The sequence below is a fragment of the Lontra canadensis genome, unplaced genomic scaffold (assembly GCF_010015895.1).
Source record: "Lontra canadensis isolate GAN:19392208 unplaced genomic scaffold, GSC_riverotter_1.0 scaffold21, whole genome shotgun sequence".
NCBI lineage: Eukaryota > Metazoa > Chordata > Mammalia > Carnivora > Mustelidae > Lontra > Lontra canadensis.
The window spans coordinates 15,982,278-16,009,441 of NW_022631015.1; the positions used below are offsets into that span (position 1 = coordinate 15,982,278).

The window sequence follows — 27,164 nt, forward strand, 5'->3', positions numbered from 1 at the left end:
ATTATTTGCATGACCCATTTCTCGGCTGCTGAGCTGTTCTGATCCTAATGCCTGGCTTTCTTCATGGTGTGGGTTTCTGTCTGCGTGACCGTCCGCCCCAGCTCTGCCTGGGACTCCGCTGTCGGGGGCTGTCGGGCTGTCTGCACTGCCCGCCCGGCGGCTCGGGAGCTGCTCCTGCGGCCGGACTCCGCCGCGGCCTTGCGCGCGGTCCCCAGCGTCCCGGCCGGGAGAGGCTCCCACGGGGCCTCAGAAAGGAACAGATCGAGGTCCCCGCAGGATGCCTTCACCCAGGGTATTTGAAAAACGAACTCATCCAGGCAGCAGGCTCCTCCCACCCCTCCCGTCCCTTTGCAGAGGGCTGCGATTTGCACCGTCTCTGTGGTTTAGACGCCTCGGATCTTGTTTCCAGTTACAAACATCCCACGGCCGCCCAGGTCCCAGGTCCGCGTGATGCGGTTTATTGTGGCAACAGTTCCCGGCAACTGCCCGGCTGCCGAGCGCCTCCAGCCCCGGCTCTCGGTGTTGCAGGGGCGGGGGTGCAGGGAGAAGGGCGCAGGGGCGGGGTGCGGGGCGCTGGGGTGGGACGCAGGGTCGCAGCAGGGAGCACCCCTCGGGGCGCACTGCCCGTCCGGGCGGAGTGGAAGCGCGCGGCGCACGGGATGGGCTGCGGACCTTCCCAGACTGCTGAGGACCAGAGACGCGTGCCCGCGCCCAGGAAGGGCTGGGAAGAGGGATTTAAGGTAAAACAAGCAAACCCAACAACAAGCGGGCACAAAGCCCTTTGCCACGCCTGGGGGCGAGGGGCGACTGGAGTAGGCTGGGGCTGGGTCGGCACGGGGCTCGCAGCCCTCCCGGGTGGGAGCCGCTGTGTTCGCCGTGTTCACCTGCTGTCTTATCCAGGTCTCATCCTGCCTCAAGACTAGCTTTGAGAGCCTTTTGTGGTTCAAGAACTTGAGATGGTGATCACCACCACCACCACCACCCCACCTCCCCACCCCCCCTCCCCCCGGCAGAGGCCGGAGTAGAAGGTAGAGCTGTGCGTTCTGCCCAGAGCTGGGGCTGCTGGGGACTCTCAGGGGAGGGTTGGGGTGCGGGGGAGCTGCCCTACTTTATTGGCTTCAGGAAAGTGGGCCTTTGAGAATTACTTAGAGCTCAAAGAGATCCTGGAGGCCTTCTCTCTGGCTGAGCCCTCCCGCTTACCTAACCCTGAGGACCCTGAGGCTGCACAGCTTGGTTGGGGGCAGAGCTGGAGATAGACTCTGATTTTCAAGAGTCTCATTCCCGTACTCTCTGCACGCTCTCTCTCCTTCTCAAGGTTGCAAACCCCGTAATTCTTCTGGAGACATGAAGGGGATTTTTTCCCAGGGTGCGGCATGGAGGGATGAGGTCCAGGATTTCTTCTCATCCTCACCGCCATCGGTATTGCACCAATGAAACTGGGAACCCGCAGAACTATACCTTGGAGGGGGGTCACCCAAAGATAATATTACCATATACTCTATCATCAAAAGCAGGACACTTTTAAGAGTGAAAAGGAACACTATTAACAAATTTGCCATGTCCTGTTGGAGCCCATACAGTCTGCGGGAAACCAGGACTTAGGGTCACGCCTGCAAAAGGGCATTTTCGGAGCAGCTGTCTAAAGTGCACACCTGTTTTTTAGCAGACAATGTGCAAGATGCCATTTGGTGCCACTAGAAGCAGATACTGTGTGTGGTACACAGGCCAGGCTCTTGGGGCACATCATTAGACAAACCAGAGACGCGGGCTTAGGACCTGGTGCCCACCCATCCTGACACGGTTTCTATTCCTTGACACTGTTCCTTTCTACCCCAGCTGTCTCTCTCTGAGTTTAAGGCCCTCTTACCTCCTATGGGCTCTTCCTGCCTCTCCCATTGGCGTCCTCCCTACCCCATCTGCCTCCCACCCACACTGCTACCTCTATTTCTAAGGGAAAATTCCCCAGAGTGTGCAAACCCCCCTACACATGGTCCCACTGGTCTTTCTAACATCATCTTGTCTAGTCCCACACACTCGTGGACTCCCGGGTCTGCTGCAGGAACCTGCAGTGCTCCCTTCCTCCACTCATCAACACCATCCATGCTGTTCCCCATGCCATTCCCCCTTCCTGGAAAGCCCTTCCCAAGCTCCCATTTCCAGTTCACCTGAGGAATTCCTACTTACCTTCAGCACCGGGCCCAAACACTACTGCTGTGACACTCCTCACGTGGTAAATGTTTATTTAAAGCTCCTTCTGCCTCATAGATTAATTAACTTCTTGGAAACAATTTGGTCATCTTTATTACTCATTACTACTTTGGGTTAATATACAGGAATATATTTCCCCCCTCTCTCTAAAAACTGTATTAATGTGGGGTACATGGCTCTGTCGGTTAAGTGTCTGCCTTCGGATCAGGTCATAATCCTGGGGTCCTGGGATCAAGTCCCACGTCAGACTTCCTGCTCAGCGGGGATCCTGCTTCTCCCTCTCCCTCTATCTCTCCCCACCACTTACGTGCTCACACCCTCTCTCAAAAAAAATAAATACAATCTTTAAAAAAAAAAAAACTATATCAACATGATTTAAAATATTAACCCATTGTGCTTTTATCTTTTTTGTATGAAAAATCTTTTTTTTTTTTTTTTTACTCTACTGGCATGATTACGAATAAGACTTCCATAGAAGGACATTTCCTCTCTCTGTGTTTCTTATCTGGCCATTACCCTTTGTTTCATTCTGTGGTTATTACTGAAAATGATTTTGTTGAGCAGGGGGAGGATAGAGCAGGTGGAAGTGAAAAAAAAGCAATCCTTTCTGCATGTGAGATACACCGGGTTCTTCTAAGCCAAGCTTTCTCAGGCTTGGGAGGGTTTCTGTATTTCTCCCTGAATTCCCTGGGTATGAAAGTCATTGCGTCTCCACTGGATTTTTGTTCGGTTCTCCCAACTGGTTTCCCTGGGTCCTCCCTGCCCACCCCCACCTTCCTTCCAGTTCTTCCTCTTCATGACCTCCAGGGCAATCCTTCTAAAGCAAAACCTGATTATGTCGTCCTCTGGGGGCAAAACAGTGACCAAGCCAATCAGGTAGGCACACAAGTCAGTGGTCAAGAATGTCACCACCTCGGGTTGATTTCTGGGTTCACGGTGTATTAGCAGTGTGACTTTGGTCAAGTTATTGAGCATCTCTGTGCTTGAGTATCCTTCTCTGTAACATGAGGGTACTACTGATACTAGTTATTTCATAGAGTTATTGACGAAGGTGAAATTCATGTGAAATGATCCTACCAACGCCTGGCACGGACTAAGTGCTTAATAGGAAGTAGTACAATTGTCATTATCATGAGATAATTTATGGGAGATAAATTCCCAAATCCTTAGCACGTCTTACCAGCCATCCTTGAGCTGCCTCGGGTCACGTTCTCCAGCTTCGTCTCCTCCCACGCTCAGTCATGGTCAAACCTCGCTCCTAGCTGCTCCCCAAACTCCTTCTGTCTCTATCTCCATGCTTTTGCACCTGCTGTTTGTCCTGCTGTTTATCCTCCCTTCAAACCTTTCCTCTCCTCCTTGTTGGGCCACATAGCAAATATGTACCCGTTTTTCACGACAACGTAAGACCCCTCTTCCTGCCCCTGCCCCTCCCCGCTACTGCCACCATGCTGGCAGAGTTGACCTTAGACCTTCTCCTACCATGTTTCAAAACATCTTACTGCATTTATTCATGTTCACGTTTGCCTCCATCCTGAGTTACTACCTTCTTTGTCTTTGCATCTCATGTGCTCACTACAGCGCCCGATGCAGACAAGCACTAACGAACTTTTCTTGAGTGACTTCCATGTCCCTCCTGGCTCCTCCAACTCCTTGGTATCTTCTTGTGTCCTAGTCGCATAACTAGACTAATGACAGTCAGCAGGGAAGAAGTTCAGTATTAAAATAGCCGGAAAATTGACTCAGAGTCTACTCACGCCTGTTCCTCCTCCCCGCCCCCCCCAGTACTGACTTTGGAAATCTGATCCAGCAAAGGTGTGATTATTAATTAAACACTCTCTAGCTATCGGAGCAGTGCTGCTTTTGCTAACTTCCTAAATGCATGGGCTGAGGGTTCTGTAGTTCAGCGGTGTCCTTAAAATGAGATGAACGTGTTTGCTTGCATGAAATTTTTATGTTTCTTAATGGCACAATTTGAAAATATTCTGAATTGAACTTCCCGAGACCTGCCTACTGGCTTTCTCCTCATTTTTACCTTAGTCTAAAGGGGTAAAAAGACATGATAATAAAATAATGCCTGATAAGAAAAGCATGCGAAACTTTTCTAGTTGGAGAAACATTCTTCTGTATGATGAACTCCGAGTTTCTGGCTTATTATGAAAAGGAACAGATTAGATTGGAATAGACAATCTCTATAGACCCTTCACAGTTTTTCCATAGGCTTTGACCAGGAAAGTCTTGTTTATCATCAGAATAAAAGGGACCAAGTGGCTTCTTCCACTTCAGATTCTTTTTTTTTTTTAAGATTATTTATTTATTTATTTGCAGACAGAGATCACGAGTAAGCAGAGAGGCAGGCAGAGAGAGAGGAGGAAGCAGCCTCCCGGCTAAGCAGAGAGCCCGAGGTGGGGCTCAATCCCAGGACCCTGGGATCATGACCTGAGCCGAAGGCAGAGGCTTTAACCCACTGAGCCACCCAGGCGCCCCACCACTGCAGATTCTTAAAAGATGATATTTCTGAGTGGTTTTTGGTGGGTTGCTATTTGTTTTTCTATTCATTAGATGTAAACTAGAAAAATCAAATTTTGAAGAATGCATTTTCCCTATATGTCTGCAAGACAAATATATTTATAAAATGCATCTGCCAATCACGTGATTTAAGGTTTCAGCTCAGGAGAGACTTCACAAGTGACTCCTTCCAAAATGTTTGACAAATGCATTTCCCAAAAGCTTTAGAACACAACCTACGGTACCTCCAGACCCAAAACAAACAAAACACAAAAACCAATTCTGTCTGTAGTTAAAAGTGATATCCTTTTTGGAATACTGGTGATTCTCATGCATCCCGTTAGCTTAGAATTCTCAGCTTTTCAATTCTGTCTATAATGATAAGATTTTATCCCTAGGACAATGCAGTATAAAATAGAATTGATACAAAATATAGAAACGTATTGATTCTGTACTTCTTCCACAACTTCATCTCAAGGAAAGGATAAAACCTTCCACCCACCTCCCCACCCCCTCCCCATTACCACGGCAGATAGCCTTCTCATTGGTGTGAAAATTTAAACCTTGCATGCATTAAAAAGAACACGAAATCTGTTTCGCCATATCCCCGAGGGGCATAGACAGAATTAATTTGTAAATATCATTGGTCTTTGAACTCTGTCTATTCTCAAGTCTAGATTATGAAATTGGGTTAGAATTTCCAGAATGTGTTGCATATAGATAAGATATTTGAAAGGCAGTCCCAGCTTTCTGAAGAGAAAAACCTTACATTTCTGCCCCGGAAACTGAAGGCTGATGTATGTTATTTTATGTCAAAAGATTGTGTTTCTTCTATTACCATTTAAGCTTTGGTTACTAACAGAGCTTAAAGGCAGACTGGAAGTAAGCATAAATGGATGAAGATCCTTGCTAAGGTCTGGGTTCCTGGCTTTGATGAAGCCATTGGGAGATCATGAGGGGTTAAATATACTTAAATATACTTAAATATACTCTGATTTGTAGACAGCAAAATATCTTTGTGAAAAGCCACCTTCGAGACTGAGAAATTCAAATTTGCTCTCAGCTCCAATATGGGCATTTTGTTTGTTGTGGTTAAATTTGTCAGGGTCTCTGATGGGAAATGTTCGACGGCAGAATTCATCCAGTGTTTCACTCGGTGCCTTCCTAGCTTCAGAAAAAAGGAAGGGTCTGAAAACAACACAAAGTTGTAAAATCACCTGTCTTACCATCATTGCAGATAATTGGTTTTTCATAGCTTATTTGGAAAGAGGGGCAAGAATACCTAACACGATCTTTGCTTTACCTTCAGCATGAATTGTGAGCCCCTGAAAAAGCATCAGATTCTCCTTTTCCTTTGTTATATGTAACAATATGTGTTTATATATATGTGGGAAATATGGGTGCATAAATGTGTGTGTGTGCATGTGAGAGAGAGAGACCCTGTCTGATATCATAAGATTATCATTATATAATAAAATAACAGTATGTCCTATCTATAAAGACTTTTCCTGGGTCGGCTTACTGTACAGGGACTGCACAGCAGTAACTGTGTCTGTACAGAAAGACAAATGGAGAGAGAAAGAATAAGCATATAGTTGCTCTCGTGCTTTCTCTGTCTACCATTTGTATTTTAGATCGATTGACTTTTTGTTCGCTTACTCTTTTGTTTATTCGGTCGGTCGCTTTTTCATACTTTCCGGTGTTGTCTTGAAGCACAGAACTAATTAACTCTCAGCACGATGAAGTGATGTTGATTTGGCTGGAGTGATCATACTATGTTAGGAAGGGGATGAGAAGCTATGTGAGTCTCCCTATGAACATAGAAGAATCCCTAATTGAATGACAAGAACCTGGGGCAGGTTGGAGCTGCCGTGACCTACCGACTGTGATTTCTACTTAGCCTCTGAGGGATTTCAAAGCACTTTGGAGAGCTTCCAGAAAGTGAACAAATGTGCTTAAGTTTTTTTTTTATTTGTATGATTTTTATTGTGAGAGTACCAAGAGTTTCATGCGGATGTCCTATTTTTCTAAATTAAATTTTCCCAAAGGAAATGATTTCTCTTGAGTCCCTGAAGTTGTAACTTTGAACCAGAGAGACCTCCCTCTTTTAAATGGAAGTTCTGAGAAGTGTGCTGTCTTCCTTTCTAACGTTTCTGGGCCCATCTCTTTCCCCCAGGTTCATCGCCACTGTCCTCGTTCATGTTCAATCAGATCTCACTTGGGCAACCGCAGTCATGTTCACCGACTGCCCTGCTCTGTCCCTTCCTTGCTTCCTTCCACTCCCCCAGCTTGCACTAACCCCAGTGACTTTTCTAAAAACACACTCCTGATCATTTTATTTTACTTCCATGTACAGAAATCCTATGAAGGATTCCTGGTCGCATTTAAAATAAAATCCCTTTCCCACCTCAACACCTACCCCTCTCTACCTCCATCTGTTTCTGCGCCCCTGAAAAAATTCAAATTCATACGCTCATTCATACGTGTTGTTTCATACCCCTTCTTCGTGTGTGCTTTGTCTCTGTCTAGAGTGACCTTTTCTTCTTGCCCACTGAAAGCTCATTAATCAAGACCCAATTCAAGAATCTTCTCTTCTTCAACATCTTCTGCTGCCCCAGCAAAATACAACATGGTACTAGTGTAGCAGGGCATTGCTGGAAATAGTGGGGTTTAGAGGTAGGATCCTGGGGACCTCTGAATACTCAGGGGAGAAGAAGAGCACCCCGTGGGCCAACAATGTGAAATCAATAGACATGAGAAGAAGACCCAGAGGACAATACTCAGAGAAGATGGCTTATGTTCTTAGGTCTCCTGGGGACACCGAGGAGGCTTCCTCTTGTATGTGTGTCTTAGATGCAGAAGAGGTTGGCCAGTCAACCCAAGCAAGGAAAGAAGAGCCAGTGCTGAGAGGGAGGGGGCAGAGGAGTTTAGAAGGGATTGGAGAAAAAGTCTTCCTGAGCAGACCGATATGAGAACGCATTGCCTCTCCAAATAAATGACAGTTCTTTAAATTGAATTAATTTACCTTTTAGAAAAACTCACTACATTTTTTTAATAAATTTTATTTTTTTAAACATATAATATATTTTTATCCCCAGGGGTACAGTTCTGTGAATCACCAGGTTTACACATTTCACAGTACTCACCATAGCCCATACCCTCCCCAATGTCCATAACCCCATCCCCCCTCTCCCAACCCCCTCCCCCCATCAACCCTCAGTTTGTTTTGTGAGATTAAGAGTCACTTATAACCATAAGTAACCATAATTCATTTACTCTTCTCCTACCCCCTTAACCCCCCATGTTGCATTTTTTTTCTTACTTTTCTTCTTTCTCTGTGGGACTAAGATTTGACATAGACCAGCATTTTGGAGTCACTGGTTTATTAAATCACATATGGGCCCCTTTTTACCGTGTTTTGACCTATTTGCAAGTGGTGGAATTGTAGTATGGAGAAATCGATATTCTTAAAAGGAAAAGGTGAGGTTGTAAGCCAGTGCAGGGTTTATGGACGACACTCTGGAGACCCATATTCATAAAAAATGTGTACATCTTTGGACCCAGCAAGTCCACATCTAGGGACGTGTTCTCTTGGAGTGATTGGGTGAGTTTACACTAATGTCTATGCACAGATAAATGCCGGCACTGTTCCTTATATTGAAAACATACATAGAATCACATATATAAACATATGTAGAAACACCTAGATGGCCATTGGTAGAAATTGATTAAACAAATTGTGACATATTACATAAAAGACCACACTCCGGTCGTCAACTAAACGACCACTCTCCAACATTAAGTAGAATAAGGTAAATCAAAAAAGAAAAAAAAAAAGAATGAGGTAAATCTGTAATCTGTATACACTGACCAACATACACTGATATATAGTATATACACTGATGTACACTAATGTCTCTGATACATTGTTAATGAAAAAAACAGGTTACAGAAATATAATACAATATTATTTAATGTATAACCTAATTTATTTTATTCACAAGTAGCTTTATTAAAATACAATCCACATGTCATGCAACTCACCCATTTAAAATGCACAATCCATAGTCATCACCACAATCTAATTTTAGCTCATTTTTATACTCCCCACAAAAGAAACCACTATCCATTAGTTGCCAGTCTCCACATCCTCAGCAACCACAAAATCTCTACTCCATTTCTATTAATTTGCCTACTCTGAATGTTCAGTAAGTGGACCGCTCTTTGCATCTGGCTTCCTTCAGTCAGCATAACGTTTCAAATGTCACCTACATAGCAGTGTACTTGAGGACTTTATTTCTTTTTATTGCTCTATAATATTCTTTGGTCTGGATGGGCCACATTTTATTTATCCATTCATGAGTTGATGGATATTTGGGTTGTTTTTACTTTTTTAGATATTACGAATATGAATTTTGAACATTAGTGTGCAAGGTTTTGCGCAGATATATGTTTTCATTTCGCTCGGGTATATACCTAGAAGAGGAATTTTTGGATCAAATGCTAACTCTCTGTTTGGCTTTTTTTTTTTTTTAAGATTTTATTTATTTGAGAGAGAGAGATACCTCATGCACAAGCAGGGGAAGGGGCAGAGGGAGAGGGAGAAGCAGGCTCCCTGCTGAGTAGGGAGCACAATGTGGGATCATGAACTGAGCTGAAGGGAGATGCTGAAACACCTGAGCCCCCCAGGGACCCCTCTGTTTGAGTTTTTGAGAAACCCTCAAACCGTTTTTCCAAAGTGACTGCACCCTTTACATTTCCAGGGCACTGTACAAAATCTCCAAATTTCCCCACATACCTGCTCACACTTATCATGGGGTTTTTTCCTTACAGTCAACCTGGTGGATGGGCTGTGGTATCTCCTTCTGGTCTGGATTTGCATCTCCTTAATGACTAATGATACTGAGCATCTTTTCATGTGCTAATTAGCCAATTCCAATTTGTTTTTAAAGATTCTATTTCTTTCAGCAAACACATCTGGGAAGTTATATACTGAGATGTTAATAGTGCTTTTGTCTAGGGACTGGTGCTTACTTTCTACTGTGTTTCTGTATCATTCAGGTTCTACCAAAAGAACAGAACCAGGATTATGGCTGGCTGGCTGGCTGGCTGGTGAGATAAATAGATGATAGATGGATTACAAGGAATTGGCTTATGCAATTGGGGGCTGGCTAGGTTAGTCCAAAATCCACACAATGGCATAAGTGGTCAGAAAGGACAGGTTGGGGTTGAAAGTGCAGTCCACAGAATGAACTCCTCCTTCCTCAGGAAAACCTCAGTTCTACTCTTAAGGCCTTCAACTGATTGGATGAGGCCCACCCAGATTATCAAGGATACCCTCTTTTACGTAAACTGATTGGAGGCATTAACTACATTTACCAAACACCTTCACAACAATGCCTAGGTTCTGTTTGATGGAATAACCATGCTATAGACTAGCTTAGTTAACTCATAAAACCGATCATCACCAATTTCCTTCTGTATTATTTATTTTTACAATAAGTCTGTATTACATTTTTAATCAGCAAAAACAAAGATACTTTCATTTTAAAAAAAGACTTTTTTACACTGCAGTATCTTTACTTTTCACACTTGATGGATGTGTTCATCTTGGCGTCGTGCGGGTGCCCAGCGTGGTAGCGTGTCCCTGACAGATTGCTAGCAGATACTGTATCCATTTCTATCGCTGCTGTGACAAATTATCATACACTTGGTGGCTCGCTACAGCACAATTTCACTCTCTTCCCATTCTGGAGGTCTGAAGTCCAAAATCAGTTCCACGGGGCTCAAGTCAAGGGGTTGGCGGGGCTGGTTCCTTTCAGGGACTGCAGGAAAGAATCCTCTTCCTTGTGTGTCCCGGCTTCTAGAGCTGAATTCCTCCCATTCCTAGGCTGGTGGCCTTTCCTCTGTCCGCAGCTGATAGTATCTTCAATGCTTCTCGGCTTCCCGGGTGCATCCCCTTCTCCACTTCTGTAGCCACGTCTCCCTCTGCCTCCGTCTCATAGGGACTCTCGTGGTTACACCTGGGTACTCCAGGATCACTGAGCCCACTCAGGGTCCTTAAACACATCACACCCACGTGAAAGCTAATATCTCCAGGGAGCTGTGGCCAGTCAGCCTCCACTACAGGTACCAGTCGGCTGAATATTCGCAAAGCAGACCTTGTGATGTTGTTTCCGTCTTCCAAGCAACCATCTTCCAAGAAATCTTGACTCTCACACAGAGCCATTCCCTTTTCACAGGCTGATGTCGGAGGGACTCATTCCAGGGAGGACGGCAGGCCCCAGAAGGAAGCTGTGGTACCCGAGGACACTGGGAGCAGCCCTGACAGCCTGGAAAAACAGACTCCGTTGGGAAGCTTACCTGGAACCATACCAGAAACCTCCCCAGCTCTTAGTGAAAGAAACAGAAGAATAAATTCAGGTAATGGCCCTCGTTTATATGACTCTCCACAAAATACTGTCTCTCTAAATATGTTGTATAACATATGTTAGTGACCCTTTTATCAGTTTTGTGGACTAGGCAGTGTTCCAGATGGCAAAGACCCCATCTCTGAGACACGAGGATGGAGCCTCAGGCCTTCATTCTGTGAATAAATAATGCTAACCATTAATTTTCTTGTAGATGAAGTGATTAAAACCATCTTGATTTTTTCCTTTTTTTTTTTTTTTTTTTTTTTTCCAAGCAAGGAGCCCTTGCTCGTGGTGGGAAACAGACCTTAGGCTTTGGTTACATTTCTGTAGACTTCTGCCATGTTCCCACCTTTCCAAAAGAAAGTTCTCATTTGCAAAAATATATGCAGCCTCCATCAAACTGTTTCCCTGGTGTCTCCCATCCAAAGGATCAGCAAATATACAAAACAGTCATCTTTCAAAAACACAGAAGAAGTCATTATGACCTGGTGTGCTCCTTAGAAACTATTTTGACTTTTCCCGTAGTTGGTCTTGCTTTCCTTGAGTTACCTACACGCCCCCACCCCCGCCAACTCCCAGGGTTGATTTAAGAATGCCTAGTTACACTTTATCAGCCTCTGAAACAAATTGAACTCAACAGAACTCAAGGAAAAGTGCTCTGTTTTATTGGAGGGGAAGGCTTTCATGTCATTCCTGACTGCTGTCCGTTTTTCCCAAGGCACATGTTAGAGCTGGAAGATAGATGGGTTAGTAAATGAGATTCTTCTCCTTGGACTTTGGGGGCACACTCTCTTTATAATAGATTTCATATTAACCTTCACCTTGTGGGTCTGATGTGAGGTAGGAGACGGGGGATACAGCTGGGAGGTCTCCCCTCTCTCTCTGTGTGTCTGGCCAGCACGTACATTTTTTTCTCGATGATAATTCCGTTGATGGGAATCCCTCCTAGACTGCGACACGGATGTTCGATGTCTATGGTGCTACAGACGGCAGACCGTCAGGGTCACAGGGACGCAGGGGTACCCTCAGTCAGTCTGTCCAGCGGGGTAATGCTGACAGACACACCAGCCTGGAGAGGGAGTGAATTATTAAAGCAGGTGTTCCAAGATGTGGTGTAAATTAGTTTTCAGGAAAGCCATTCCCACTGAATGAGTAAGAACCAGTGCCCTACGCTTTATATCTGTTCTCTGCCCAGTTTCTCCTCTGTCTCTTTTCTGGATCCCTGATCTGCCCATCTTTAGAGTATATTTGTTAAAAATTTCAAGCTTCACACTAACATTTCCTGTCTTTCCTTAAAAAAAAAAAAAAAAACTTCCTTTAGTTGGGGGAAATCAGAGGGGGAGACAAACCATGAGAGACTGCGGACTCTGAGAAACAAATTGAGGGTTTTGGAGAGGAGAGGGGTAGGGGGTTGTGTAAGCCTGGTGGTGGGTATTAAGGAGGGCACATATTGCATGGAGCAATGGGTGTGGTGCATAAACAACGAATTCTGGAACACTGAAAAGAAATAAAATAAAATGAAAAAAAACCTTATTATTTTGAATAATTTCAGATTTGACTAAAGTTGCATAAAACAAAGGATGCCTGTATTATTTCCCCTAGATTCCCCAAATGCTAACATTATACCACATTTGAATGTGATATAATTACAGGAATCACAGTCCCTCTCTCTCCCCCCCTTCCCTCACGCTCACTCTCTCTATCTCCCTCTCTCTCTCTCTCTCTCACACACAAACACACACACACACGCACACACACACACAGGTTTTTTCTGAGAGCAAATCGCAGACATAATGACACTTTATTCTGAAGTACACCAGTATATGTTTCCTAAAACAAGGGTATTCTCTGCATAATCACAGGACAAGGATCACAATCAGCAAATTACCCCTTATTCAGTACATATCTCATTTACATATTCAAATTTTATCCATTGTCTCACAAATGTCCTTTATAAATAAATTTCAGGTTCAAGATCTAATCCAGGATCACATGGTTAATGTCGACATCATGAGGTGTTTTTCTCCTTTAATTTGGAGCCAGTCCCTCAGCTTTTCTTTGTCTTTTATCAGATTGATGTGTTTGGAGACATAAGCCATTACTTTACAGAAACTTCCTCAGTTTGTGTCTGGCTGATATTTCCTAATGATTAGCTTTGGGTTATCCATTTTTAGCAAAAATACCAAAAATGATATTATACCCTGCTTAGTACATCAAATCAAGGGTCATGCGATATCTGTATTTGACCTTTATTGCTTTTTCTTTGCCTTATAAACGTTTTTTAATGTAAAATTTATCAATTTTCTTCTCTGAATCTGGAACTTGAGTCATAGTTAGAAAGCCTTTCCCTACACCAGAGTTAAACACGAATTCACCTACATTTTCTTGTACAACTTTACTTTTGACACTTACAAAGAATTTCTAGCCTTGTGAGAAAACACTAATCTGTACCTTAACTGCATAGGAAACAGACCCGTATGTTCAGTATGATGTCAACTTTTTAAAAGCAAAATTTGACATATGAATAACGGTAATCTCTGAATGGTAAGAGGATGGGCATTTTTATTTTCTTTTTTCTTCTTTTCTATACTTTCCAAGTTTACTCTGATAACCATGTGTGACTTTCATAACCAGAAAGAGGGGTCATGTCACTTTCCAACATCCCCCCAATTGTCTTCAGCATCCCAAGAAATCACGAGGATTAGTTGCAAGACCTCCATAGTGCAGGGGTTTCTTTGTAGGCTGATCACTGTCAATGTCAAGCCAGTATTTTGGACCCAGAAAAATAATTGATTGAGACAGTTCATTATTTTTATTTCATAATCATTTTAATAATTGAATAATTGTATCATGTTAGTGACAGTCGTCAACTATGATGTTCTCTTTAGACACATCCTGAGACGGAAATGGACCACACAGTGGTCCTTGGGGAAGGAGGGCACCGAGGTGGCAGAGAACTTGGGGATTGAAGTCAGACATTCTTGGATTCAAACCCTAGTTGGTTCTCTTCCTAGCCATGTCTCCTTCAGCAAGTAAATTCACCACTCTCATAGAGTTTATACAATAGGGATGATAATACCTTTCTCACAGAATTCACAACATTACAAGGGACATCTGGGTGGTTCAGTCCATTAAGCATCTGCCTTTGGGTCAGGTCATGATCCCAGGGTCCTGGGATCAAGTGCTGAGTCAGACTCCCTGAGAGTCCCTGCTCAGTGGGGAGCCTGCTTCCCCCTCTCCCTCTGCCCCTCCCCACCACTCATCAGCTCTCTGTCTCTCTCTCTCTGACAAATAAATAAATAAAATCTTTTTAAAAAATTCCCAATGTTACAAAGTATATAAAGGACATAAGATGGTACCAGGTACCTAAGTGCTCAGTAAATAGTGACTACTCTATTGACCCTTCCAGATAAGATCACCTTCTAAAAGAAAAAAAAAAAAAATCCCCTTAATTCTTTGAAGAGGTTTTACCTCTAACTTTTTATTAAATTTTTCTCTATCATTTCAAGCTTTAGTTTACTAGTTTACCTACTTGAAAGACATGCTTTACCGCTCTGTACCGAAAGCTGTATACAGCTCTTTAAAGTGAAAATTGAGTCTATTTCAAACACACGGAAGGTTAGAAGGCACAGCACTGGACGAGAAATGAGATTATCGACTATTCGCTGAAGTTACTTGCAGCGGTCTTATAACAACAAGGTGAATATTCTGACGGGAGAAACATCTCACTGGCTGGTGTGTGTGCCTGTGTGTTTTTTCACCTCTTCCCGCTGCAAATTCATGAACACTGTCTTTGTTAACCAGTGAGGGTAGAAATTTTCATAAAAAGACTCTGTCCACTAGATGGAATGATTCATGGTACCATCAGGACTTCCCGATGATTGCAAAACAGAAGAGAGCCCATTCCTGAGGACTCCTCCCCGCACCTTTGTTTAATAATGGGAATCCGTAAGGACAGATGTTTGCTTGCGTATTTGTAGAAATGGGTGATTTCGAATGGGGGGGGTCTCTCTCATCAGTGCGGTTTATAAAGGCTCCCCGAGAAACTGTTTCGGTGCCATTTTCAGAATCAATCGTAAAAATGTAGGTGATACCGCTTGACTTCAATTGTGATTTAGTTCAAAGACTCTTTTCAAAAAGGCGTGCTCTTACTTACATAGCTTTAGCAGATGGCGTCACTGGAAACTCAAGGTTGCGGAACTAGGAGTCTCTTGGCAACATCCCACTGTTTATCCTTTGTATACAAAGCATAGAAACCAAACTGCAACTCAGAGGAGTCACTGAAAGGATATCTCCTTCCTAACTGTGCTTCGTAATTAGCATAGAGAACCCATGTAGTCATACTCAAGTGTATAAGTGTTGTTACAACAAAAAAGTAGTACATAGCAGCACATGAAAGACTTTTTGTTATGTTAATACAGGGCTTGCTAAGTAAACTGTATATTCTGCTGATGTGTATCCTCTGTAAGGACATTCAGAATTTGAACTTCAAACGATTCAAAGATTTATATAATTGACACAGATATGTAGGTTAGAGTGTTGAGACTAAGATTTAGTTAAGTAATGTCATTTGTAAGGCATCCACTTAGCATCTGATTGATAAAATGTTCATGTTTACATTTCTATTCCTTCTTTCTTTCCCTATAGATCTAGTGATGGATGGATTAATCCATAAACCCCAACCCCTAAAGACCCAAGAGCGACAGAAGTCATCCGATATTCTGGAGGAATTAATTGTCCAAGGAATAATACAGAGCCACAGCAAAGTATTTAAAAATGGAGAGTCCTATGATGTCATGGCAAGTAATTCCATAATTAACATTAGCTTATAGTTAAAAATAGCTATAGAATAGGATCGATCACGAATTACAGTCTCCAAACCCTTCAAGGCACCACGCAGATTGTAGCATTTAGCTAAGCCAGTTTTTTCTCCCATAACTTATCTCTCCTGTCTACACATCACCCTTCTCTCAGGAAGCGCCTTAATCATTTTTTCAAGCTCATATATTTATTATCAAGTCCAATGATATTATCTACGTCCAATGTGAGGCTTGAAACACGACCCCAGGACCAAGAGCTTCATGGTCCACTGACTGAGCTGTCATGGTACCCCAAGAATCCCCTAATCATCAATGATTAATGAAGCCAGTAAAACATCTTGGATTTTACTGAATTTGAGAGACAGTTATCCCTGTTGAATAACCTGCCTTCATTCTTTGAATAATTTTTGTTAAGCATTAGCTATGTACTAGGTATTATGACTATAAACTGGAATCCAATTTCTATAGTAGGAAAATACACCTAAATGCCAAAGCTAGAATACATAGGCTTCCATACACACTAAGGTCCAACATGAGGAAATAAATACAATGATAAAAATCTTCATACTCTTATTTTTTTTTCTCTATTGATTCATCTTGACTAACTGATCATTGTTTTTCCTTAGTGTGGGCAGTATTTTTATTTAGATTTTAACTGGTTGTGGGCCAAGTCTTGAGTCCTTCATTTTTTAATAAGTTCTAGCTAAGCCCCTGAAGAGGATGGCAGGTGGTGTTGTTGTGGTTTTCATCTGTTTTCTTGTTTGTTTGTTAACTAAAGCTCCCAGGCAGCCCACCATCGTCCTAGAAAAGATGAAAAGAAGAATTGAGAGAGAAAAGAAGCCTAAGGAGAAATGAGTAAAAAAGAAAAGAAAGACACAAAAATGATGGAAATAGGGGCCAGAAGGAACTTTTTTTTAAAGATTTTATTTATTTATTTGACAGAGAGGGAACACAAGCATGGGAGTGGGAGAGGGAGAAGCAGGCTTCCTGCTGAGCAGGGAGCCTGATCCCAGGACCCCCAGATCATGACCCAAGTGGAAGGCAGACATTTAAGGACCGAGTCACCCAGGCGCCCGCCCCACCAGAAGGAACATTAAAGGCTCTGGATGGCTGCCATCTTGGTCTTGTAGGGAAAACAACCAACTGGGAATAAAAAAGATGCATTATTTAAATTAAGTTTGCCACCTCGACCAAGTCACTTAAGTGTTTGAATAAAGGTAATTTCCTTCTCTGCGTGTAGGAAATGCTGAGAACTCATGAATAAAAGCCAAAGTGGCATTCTCTTTTGAAGAAGGAAAATACGAAGGTATTTGGGGAAAAGAGAGGAGATTGCTAAACCTCATGAATGATATTATCAGGTTGCCAGGAGTAAGAGGATGTAGGGGGCGGGGGAAGGTAAAAATAGATTATATAATGGAAAAGATAAGTCAGTGTAATGACAGTTTACATCTGGACGACGCTATTGTGATACGAGGCACTTTAGGATACTGTATCTGATATGAAAGTACTAGAAGATGGGTCTTTAACATGGAAAAGCAGGGGGGAGAGATTCTTTTCTAGCTGTAAGTGAGTCTCTGGAGGTCAGAAAAAAGGAAGGTGTGTCAAAAGGAAAAAGACAGGAGAGCGATCTGGAGAAGGATGGACTGTGGAAACTTTGAGTAGCGAAGCGATGCCTTCTTTAGGGAAATGCTGTAGAACCTCGATGCTAACAGCATTGGGAACAGCATTAAAATGTTGGTCAGAGATGAATGAGTTCAAACTGAGACCTTACAAGGGCACCAGCAGGGTTAAGTAATATCAACTAAATCATGAAAGAAATGTATCTATTGAAGAATGAAAACTATGGACTTGACCTTCAATAGCATCATTAGGTGAGCCCCAGATGAAGACTGCGTTTATATTATAGAGAAATTGAATGATTATCAGGAACCTAGCTGGACTGTTCTCAAAAAAGATCTGAAGTTGACGGGACCACAGAGGTAGGCAAGAATAACACATTTCGTTTCTTTTGTTTTTTGCTTTGTACAATGTCCCAGTATAATCCAGACTTGCAACAACACAGCTGTGTGTTTTATCGCCTAGGGCTGTGGTCCTAAACTTGGCTGCATATTCGAGTCACCTAGAAAGCTTTCAAAAAATCCCAGTGCCCAGGTCCCTCCTGGGACTAGTGGCTGGTGGGAAGCCCTGGCTGTAGTGTCCCTAGGTGATTCTGGTGGGCAGCCCAGGCAAAGAACCACTGCCCTGGGGTTTCTACCAATGTGGACACAAAGCCTTCGAATTCATCATAAAGCTGGAGAGGGTTAAAGCTTGTGAAATTGAATTCCCCCATTCATTATGAAAAAGAATTCTAAAGTATTCCTGAAAATATGTTATAATATTATGTATATATTAATAGTATAAAAATACAATAAATATATAATATATTAATATTATAATTATTCAATATTGTATTAAAATAATAAATTACAATGTTATATAAATATATTATTAAAACTATAATATATAAAGGTATTTTATATATTATATTATAACTATGATTATTATTATATGTTATATGTAATTATATGATTATTATTATAATGCCATAACACATTTTCAGGTAGAGAACTAAGGGTATACACAGGAACATATGGAAATGAAAGAGATATACAATTTGCCAGTGTCTCAGGTAAAGTCTCTCAATTCAGGCGTAGTTGAGAACATATCAGACACCAGGGGTCTTAATATTTTAGGAAAAGTTAGGAGCCAATGTAAAAAGATGAGTGAATACTGAAAGGGGGAACATACTAAGAACAGAAATATTGTTAGACAGTTCATATTTTTAACTATCCAATATCTAATAATAGTTAATTGGATCATACTTTTATTTATACTATCATACTTAATTAGATAGTTAATTGAATCATACTTTTAATTCTCAAATATTTAATAATATTTGTTGAGGGAAAAAAAAAGAACAGATGATAAAATTAGCTAAAAAAAAAAAAAACCATAAGGGATGTTAATATCAGCAGTTACTAGGATGTGATGAAGCCAATGAGAAATTGTAACACAATTTCTTCATCGATCCCAAAGATATCATTTAAACCAAATATTAGGGGGGAATGGAATAATAAACGTGAGAATACGGGGCACCAGGGTGGCTCAGTGGGTTAAGCCTCTGCCTTCGGCTCAGGTCATGATCTCAGGGTGCTGGGATCAGGCCCCGCAGCAGGGAGCCTGCCGTCTCCCTCTCTCTCTGCCTGCCTCTCTGCCTACTTGTGATTTCTGTCAAATAAATAAAAAATAAAATCTTAAAAATAAATAAATAAATAAACGTGAGAATACTTTAAAAACAAGACTTCTTATGTAGACCAAGTGTATAAATATAAGGGAATGTTAGATCTGACCCCTTCTGCAATTCGGTTCTCATGTAGAGGGAAATATAAGAAAAGGTTGTGTAAAGTGAGGGTCCTCCACTCATCTGCTGAATTGGGGACACCCCCTCCATGGGCCAGTTCTCTCTGGAGGTCCACAGCAGTATCTGTCCCCCAGAGCGCCCCATTCATCTTTTTTTTTTCTTAATTTTTCTCATTTGCTTGTTGGCAAATACTACAGCAGTTTCATAGTGACCCCCTCTCCAGATAACATGTTTTCCAGCGGATTCATACAAATAGAATTTACCCTCACTCAGAAGGAATTACAATGATATGTAAGGTAAATACCAGACTAAGTGAATCTTTCAGTATACTTTAAAACATTCTAAAGAACCTTAAGTGGCTTATTATAAATATGTACGGACTTTATATACACATGAAACTATGTGTCTGGTTGGTATGGATCTCTACAAGAGTTGTAACAGGCTCTCATTTATCCACCTCGGCATTATCCACTTGAGATGTTTTTTTCTCCCAAACTCCTTTCCCCCCATCCCTTAGCCCACCCACAGTCTCCAAACACAAGATGATTTCTCCATTGACTCCTTCTTCTGTGGCCAAAGTTGACTCCCTCCTCCGGGCCACTTCTGCCCTTGGTATCCTTCAGTAGAGTGAGGGAGTTGGTTATCTTGCCTCAGAGTCTCTAATGTTATTTGTTGAACCTCACGGGGAGTTTTTTTAAGGAGGAGGATGCGGACTGATAAGATAAATGTCAGCCAACGCTGTGGCCTGGCTGGGGGGTCTCACAGGGAGGGAGCGGGACTGTGGGAAGCTCCGACCCATTCTGTGCACACAACTCTGGTGACAGAACTTAGCCAGGGTAGTTCATCTGTGGGTCAACAGTTACTTTGGGAGGCTCTGAGGAATGCACAGTGGCTGCATTATATATATACAAGCAAGGAGGGTTGAAAAGATCCAAACCTTATCACACCGTTTTGGGTGGGTCAGTCCTCTGCTGGTGTTCTTTTTTTTTTTTTTTAAGATTTTATTTATTTATTTGACAGACAGAGATCACAAGTAGGCAGAGAGGCAGGCAGAGAGAGAGGAAGGGAAGCAGGCTCCCTGCTGAGCAGAGAGCCTGACGCGGGGCTCCATCCCAGGACCCTGGAATCATGACCTGAGCTGAAGGCAGAGGCTTAACCCACTGAGCCACCCAGGCACCACTTCTGCTGGTATTCTAAAAGAAAATCATTGACCTAGCAACTTCTATGGGTTTTAAAGTTGATTTTTTTCTTTTTTTTTTTTTTTTTTTTGAGTTTCTATGACTCACTCCTCTCTGAGTGTATCACTGTTATTTTCAAGCGCCGAGAGTTGGTAAATCCTGGTTTCAGGAAATCCAGTGGGAAAGAATACAGATACTTTCCCTTTCAAGTAGTCTTTCAAGGCTTTTATTTCAATCATCAGACTCAGGAAAGGATGAGGGCTGCACAGGGAGGTTCACTTCCGGAAGCAGGAGGAAGTATTTGATTTTGTACCTATGGTCCGGGATAAAGCCACAGGAAGAGTCCACCCAGACCGGAAATCCCAAGTCTCTCAGAACTACTGTCTACGACTTTAGTCAAGATGCCGACTCCCGTGGGAAGCCTCAGAGAGTCTTTCTTCACTGAATCTGGGATTACTATTGCATGTTCTTTTAGCCCTCTGTGAATGAACTTCCCAAAAAAACTGTTTTCATACTAATTTCACAGTATCTTTAGCTGAACCACTACAGCAAGAACGTCCCTCTTCACAGAAAATGGCTTTTGCCAGCAGGGAGCCTGAGAGCCAATTGTCATAAAAATAATACAGTGATGGGGGAGGGGGAGCTTGCTTTGACAGACATCCCACGGTTTTTGTAGTGAAAAACTTCTCACCACATAAAACTGTCTGATGGCTGTAACTGTGCCAAAACTTCAACAAATGTTTCCTTCTAAAAGGCTTTCCGAGAATCATGGTTCTTAAAGCTGGAAGGAACCCTAGTGGTCCTCAGCATCCTCACTATTTTTACGTGAGAGAAAACAGAATCCAAAGAGGTGACTTGTCTCGGGTGATACCATGGGTATTAGTGGTCTACAGGTTAAAGCCCAGGCTTCCAGCTGGCCTCCGGGATTCAGGTTCCCATTCCCACCCTTCAAGACAAATACTGTAACTTGGTGATGATTCTGTGGGCTGTCACTGAAAAATGTCACTGCTTGAAGACAAGAACAGACATCTCTCCAAAGACATCCAGATGGCCAACAGACACATGAAGAGATGGTCAACATCATTCATCATCAGGGAAATACAAATCAAAACCACAATGAGGTATCACCTCAGACCTGTCAGAATGGCTAAAATCAAAAACACAAGAAACCACAGGTGTTGGCGAGGATGTGGATGAAAGGAACCTTCGGGTACTGTTGGTGAGAATGCAAACCAGTACAGCTAATGTGGAAAATAGTATGGAGGTTCTTCAAAAAGTTAAAAATAGAACCTCCCTAGGATCCAGTAATCGTACTACTGGGTATTTACTCAAAAAAATACAAAAACACTAATTCAGAGGGATACATGCTTCCCAGTGTTTATAGCAGCATTATTTACAGTAGCCAAACTATGGAAATGGCCCAAGTGCCCATTGACTGATGAATGGATAAAGAAGACGTGGTGTAAATACACAATGAAATATTCCTCAGCCATCAAAAAGAATGAAATCTTGCCATTGGCAACGGCATGGATGGAGCTAGAGAGTATAGTACTAAGCGAAATAAGTCTGAGAAAGACAGATACCATATGATTTCACTCATATGTGGAACGTAAGAAACAAAACAAATGGGCAAAGGAAAAAAAAAAGGAGAGAGAAATAATCCAAGAGACACTCTGAACTATAGAGAATAGACTGATAGTTATTAGAGGAGAAGTGGGTAGGTGGGGGATGGGGAAATAGGGGAAGGGGATTAAGGAGGGATTAAGTTGTGACGAGCACTGGGTGTTGTATGGAAGTGTTGAATCACTCTATTGTACATCTGAAACTAATATTACACTGTATTTTTACTGCACTGGAATTAACATTTTAAAAAACTTCATTTAAAAAGTCACTCCTTTCACTGAATGAAATGTAATTACCGTTTCCTGAGTGATTACTGATACCTCCTTAAAAGAGAAAATCCTGTGAAATAAGTATTATTAAACCCATTTTTAAAGAGATGAAAGCAAGGTTTACAGAGCTGAAGAACTCAGGCAAAAACACACCATGGCCAAGCCAGGTCTTAAACCTAGGTCTGTCTGAGTCTTTGTTTGGTATCTTTTTCTATTGTGTTAGACCTCTTCTTTGTTGGACGTATTTTCAGCATGGGCAGTCTTATAGTATAAAGAGACAGTCTTTTAGATATTACAATGGATATCACTAGTTCCCTTTCTTTAAAAGTCTTTAGAGACAGGGCACCTGGGTGGCTCAGTTGGTTAAGCGTCTGCCTTCGGCTCAGGTCATGATCTCAGGGTCCTGGGATCAAGCCCCACATCAGGCTCTCTGCTCAGCAAAGAGCCTGCTTTCCTCTCTCTCTCTCTCTCTCTCTGCCTGTTGCTCTGCCTACTTGTGATCTCTCTTTCTTGGTCAAATAAATTTTTAAAATCTTTAAAAATAAAAAATTTAAAAAATAGAAGTCTTTAGAGAAATTACCTAGGACAAATCAGTTTATTTATAATGAAACCCCAGAGTTCACTGGGACCTTCCCCAGTTGTCATAAATCTATATATTCTGACCTAGAAGGATGTCCGTCGTAAATTAAGAGAAGGCAAATTGCAGAGCCTGGTGAGGGTATAATCTTATTTACGTTTGGTTTAACATTACAGATGTACTACACATACAAATGTATATAAATATATGCACATAGAGAATTCTGGCAGGACACATACCAAACTCGTTAAAATAGTTCATGCTGATAAATACAACTGGGGACCAGGTGGTTTAAACAGAAGCCTGGGAAACTATTTCTGTATTGCTTTACTTTTTCATGACCAATGTATGTCATAAAAAATTAATTTTTAGGGGCACCTGGGTGGCTCAGTCAGTTAAGCTTCTGCTTTCAGCTCAGGTCATGATCTCAGGGTCCTGGGACTCAGCCCTGCATGGGTGTCTACACAGCGGGGAGTCTGTCTCTCCCTCTCCCTCTGCCCCTACCCCTGCTGTGCTCTCTCTCACTCCCTCAAATAAATAAATACAATAATTTTAAAAATTAATTTTGGGGCCTCCTGGGTGGCTCAGTGGGTTAAAGCCTCTGCCTTCAGCTCAGGTCATGGTCCCAGGGTCCTGGGATTGAGCCCTAAGTTGGGCTCTTTGCTCAGTGGGGAGCCTGCTTCTCCCTCTCTCTGCCTACTTGTGATCTCTGTCTGTCAAATAAATAAATAAAATCTTTAAAAAAAAAAAACCCTTTACAATCTTACTTTTTTATAAGTAGAAATTAATCAGAAAGTCACTATCCCATCACTTTAAACTCCAGAAAGGGTAGTCAGTGACATGCAAGAGTTAGGGATTTTTCCTAACGTCATGAAAACATTCTCGAAGTCTTCTGACAGCAAAGGCCAGCCCAGGGTCGCTGCTCAGTAATTGTTAATTCTCTCCTCTGTGAGACCCAGAGTACTAAAACCCTATCTTGATCCGAAATGAAAGGCGTTTGTAGCCCGCGGCATTTACAAAATTATCAGATTTAACTTTTTATTTTTACCTTGAACTACACATTCATCACTCGTCTGCCTCCTTTCTCTGCCTTAGGTTTCTTCTCCAGAATCTTTTCTTCTCCTGAATCCTCTTCCAGCTCCCGAACGTCCTCGCATTCTTTGATGGGTTTCAGGAAGAGCCTGTTTTTGTCATTGGTTTGTTTTTTTTTTTTCCTAGACATCTAATAGACCTTTTTCATTATTATTATTATTATTTAGGACTTAGTTCTGTTGTTCCCAGCATTCACATGGTGGTCTTTAACTCTGCTAACATACCTGTTTAGATTTTTAGGACTAACCTTTTACACCGTGTGCATGCCACCTCTCCTGGATCTCCCCTCCACCCCCAGAATAATGTCTGTTTCTCCCTTTTGAAAACTGTCTTCCTCCAGGTGAATACGACGCCGCTGAGAAAGCCGCCAGCCAGGCTGAAGAAGCTTAAGATCAAACAGGAAGCAAAGGCTTTCACAATGAATGAGCTGGATGAGAAGATGCAGGCAGTGGAGAGGCGCAAGAAGGTCCCCGAGCTCACCCCTGAGCAGGGCTGCCTGCTGACAGTGTACCCACATAGGCGTTTCCTAACCACTGATTTAGGGTTCAGACCAAGTACTGGAGTGATCTGTAGGCTTTCTGGGCTGTGTCATTTTCCTTTAATTCTCTTTGTGGGGTGCAGGAGTAAAGCATCCTGAAGCTGGCTGAATGCTGGCTCCATCCAGGTAGCCTCAGGAAACACTGTTCACTTCTGAGTATGGGGTCTGCTTCATATGGAAAAAGAAAACCCCAGCTGGAGTGGGGGTGGGAGGAGGCGTCGGGGGCAGGGGAAGAGGGCAGGAGACGAGGGGAGGCCTTGCAGAGGACACCGGGTCTCCATCACCCTGTGTCCCCCATCCTGCTGGAAGCAGCTTTCACAGCTGTGGGCTGCCAACCTCTGCCTCCATCTCCCTACCTGGCCGACCTCTCCTTCCCCTACCTGGGAGAACAAAGGCCACCCAGAAGCTCCAGGAGGGGAGGGACTGTGTCTGTCCTCAGCAGTGCCTCAGCCCGTGTTTGTGGAGTGACTGAATGATGGCACAGCCCAGCCATGCAGGTTCATGTCAGGCATAGGCACAATGAAGTTATCTGGGCTCATTTTGCTTCTTTAATACTGCTTTTCAGACTAAAGAAGAAGACATAAGAAAAAGGCTAAGGAGCGACCGACTTCTGTCCCCGGCCAGTCACCCGGGTGCCGCGGAACTGGGTGGGGCTGAGGTGCCCTTTGCCAAAGGACCCCACGAGGCGACTTCTGCCCCCTTGGAGCCAGCACACCTTCAGGGAGCAAAGCCCTTGAAGAGGAAGAACAGCGATGCAGCCTCCGGTGGAAGGAACTTCAGTTGTGAAAGTCTCGGGGTGGTGGAGTCAGACCGGTCCTACAACCAAGCAGATGATGCCTTTGAATGAAGCCATCTTCCGTGAAGTGCGTGAAAAGGCGAAATTCCCCCCAGCTGGGACCATCCTCGTCGGTCGCTGTGTGCTTTCTGGCGGCCTGACCTCACCCGGCTGGGACACGCCGTGGGCGGAGGGATGGTTGTGTAACCTGCAGGGGCTGAGCCGAGTGGAGGAAATGAAATGCCGACGCTAGCAAAAGGGAAAAAACCGAGATGATCTGACTAGCTTCCATATGATGCAGTTGGCATCCTCCTCCAGTGTGGCTTCGAACATCGTGAAGATGTCTTGATGAATACTTTCCAGCCTACATCACCCTGCCTGTGCCAGATGAAACCCTTCTCTTTGGCTCCGGGTCCTTGGCTATGCCCATCCTCTGAGGGTCCCTTCAGACCAAATGCGCGGATGTGTATTCTGTATTTTCATGATCTGTAGGCTTCTTATCTGTAGAGTTTAGTTATTTCTTTTTAACTCTCTTTGTGTGGTGAGGGATTAAAGCCGTATCTTGAAGCTGGTTGAATAATAGTTTCATGCGTATTAGCTTAAGCTAGCAATATCCAATTCTTGAGAATTACGTATGAAAAAAGAAAAAACTTCTCTTGGGTGTAGGGGCTGGGAGGATGTCCAGGAGGCGGGGGTTGTGGGGGGGAGGGGCTCTGGGAGGACACCCTCATGTCAGTGCCTTACTTCCCTGTGGGCTCTCTGAGCTGAGTTTGCTGGCCCTTATCTTACTGGAATTAGGCTCGGTTCTTCCCTCCTCTTTACCATCCACATCCAATCACTGACCAGGTCAGATGCGTCTTCTTTCTGAAGATCTCCCCTCCCTTGTCACCACTCAACTATCATTCAACTGAATCACAACTTTTGTTGCTCTTCCCACCACAGTCCTCTGGTTAAAACCCTCTCTTGGCCTGCGTTCACTGTCATGATAAGAGTCCAGACTCTTTTCCGCGGCTGGTAAGGATCTCCGCTCTCCCACGCACCTGCACGGAGCTTTCAGTTCCTAAACTCAGCACACCCTGCCTAGCTTCGGGGTCTCTGCACGTGTAGATCCCCCCTTTCCCTCTCTCCCTCCTGCTACTTGAGCTGATTGATGCCCTCTTGTTGTTCATGTCTCCACTCAGACCGCTTCCTCCAAAGCTCCTGGTCTGGGTTGGTGCCCTTCCCCCATAGTTGCCTCTTGGCACACTGGGCGACTTGTCTGTGCACTTGCCACCCTGGGTTGCAACTGTTCGAGTCAATGTATCCATACATCTTCCAGAAGCAGGATAGATCCCGAAGAGGGGAACCGCTGGCTGGGGGCAGTGCCAATGACCAAAGGACCACATGTCACCTCTTGCTTATGCTCTCCCTTTGGGATATTATGTTCCTATAGTCTACAGGACTGAGAACTCTTGCAGCTCGTGAGGCATGATGGGGGGTGGGGTTTCTTTCAAAACTCATTCCAGAACCAAACCCATCAGAACCTTTAAGAGCGTCCTTCAATATTTGCAAATGACATATCAGATAAAGGGCTAGTGTCCAAAATCTATAAAGAACTTAGCAAACTCAACACCCAAAGAACAAATAATCCAATCAAGAAATGGGCAGAAGACATGAACAGACAAAGAAGACATCCAGATGGGCAACAGACACATGAAAAAGTGCTCCACATCACTCGGCATCAGGGAAATACAAATCAAAACCACAATGAGATATCACCTCACACC

General features: G+C 43.2%; 1 protein-coding gene across 1 annotated transcript; it reads left to right on the forward strand.

Annotated features, from left to right (window-relative positions):
- Positions 1-603: 603 nt before the first annotated feature.
- Positions 604-26,048, forward strand: STMND1 (stathmin domain containing 1). The gene is made up of 5 exons (XM_032861789.1): positions 604-740; positions 10,956-11,136; positions 15,774-15,925; positions 24,426-24,551; positions 25,189-26,048. Exons 1-5 carry the CDS (start codon positions 660-662, stop codon positions 25,468-25,470), a joined length of 822 nt encoding a protein of 273 aa, XP_032717680.1. The 5' UTR covers positions 604-659; the 3' UTR covers positions 25,471-26,048.
- The last annotated feature ends 1,116 nt before the right edge of the window (positions 26,049-27,164 follow it).

What these genes read in the sequence shown, in the direction of transcription:
- STMND1 (XM_032861789.1), top strand. Translation starts at nt 660, where the DNA reads ATGGGCTGCGGACCTTCCCAGACTGCTGAGGACCAGAGACGCGTGCCC. An exon ending in GAGAGTCCTATGATGTCATG is followed by an intron (nt 15,926 to 24,425) that starts GCAAGTAATTCC and finishes GTCTTCCTCCAG; the next exon opens with GTGAATACGACGCCGCTGAG. An exon ending in CAGTGGAGAGGCGCAAGAAG is followed by an intron (nt 24,552 to 25,188) that starts GTCCCCGAGCTC and finishes ACTGCTTTTCAG; the next exon opens with ACTAAAGAAGAAGACATAAG.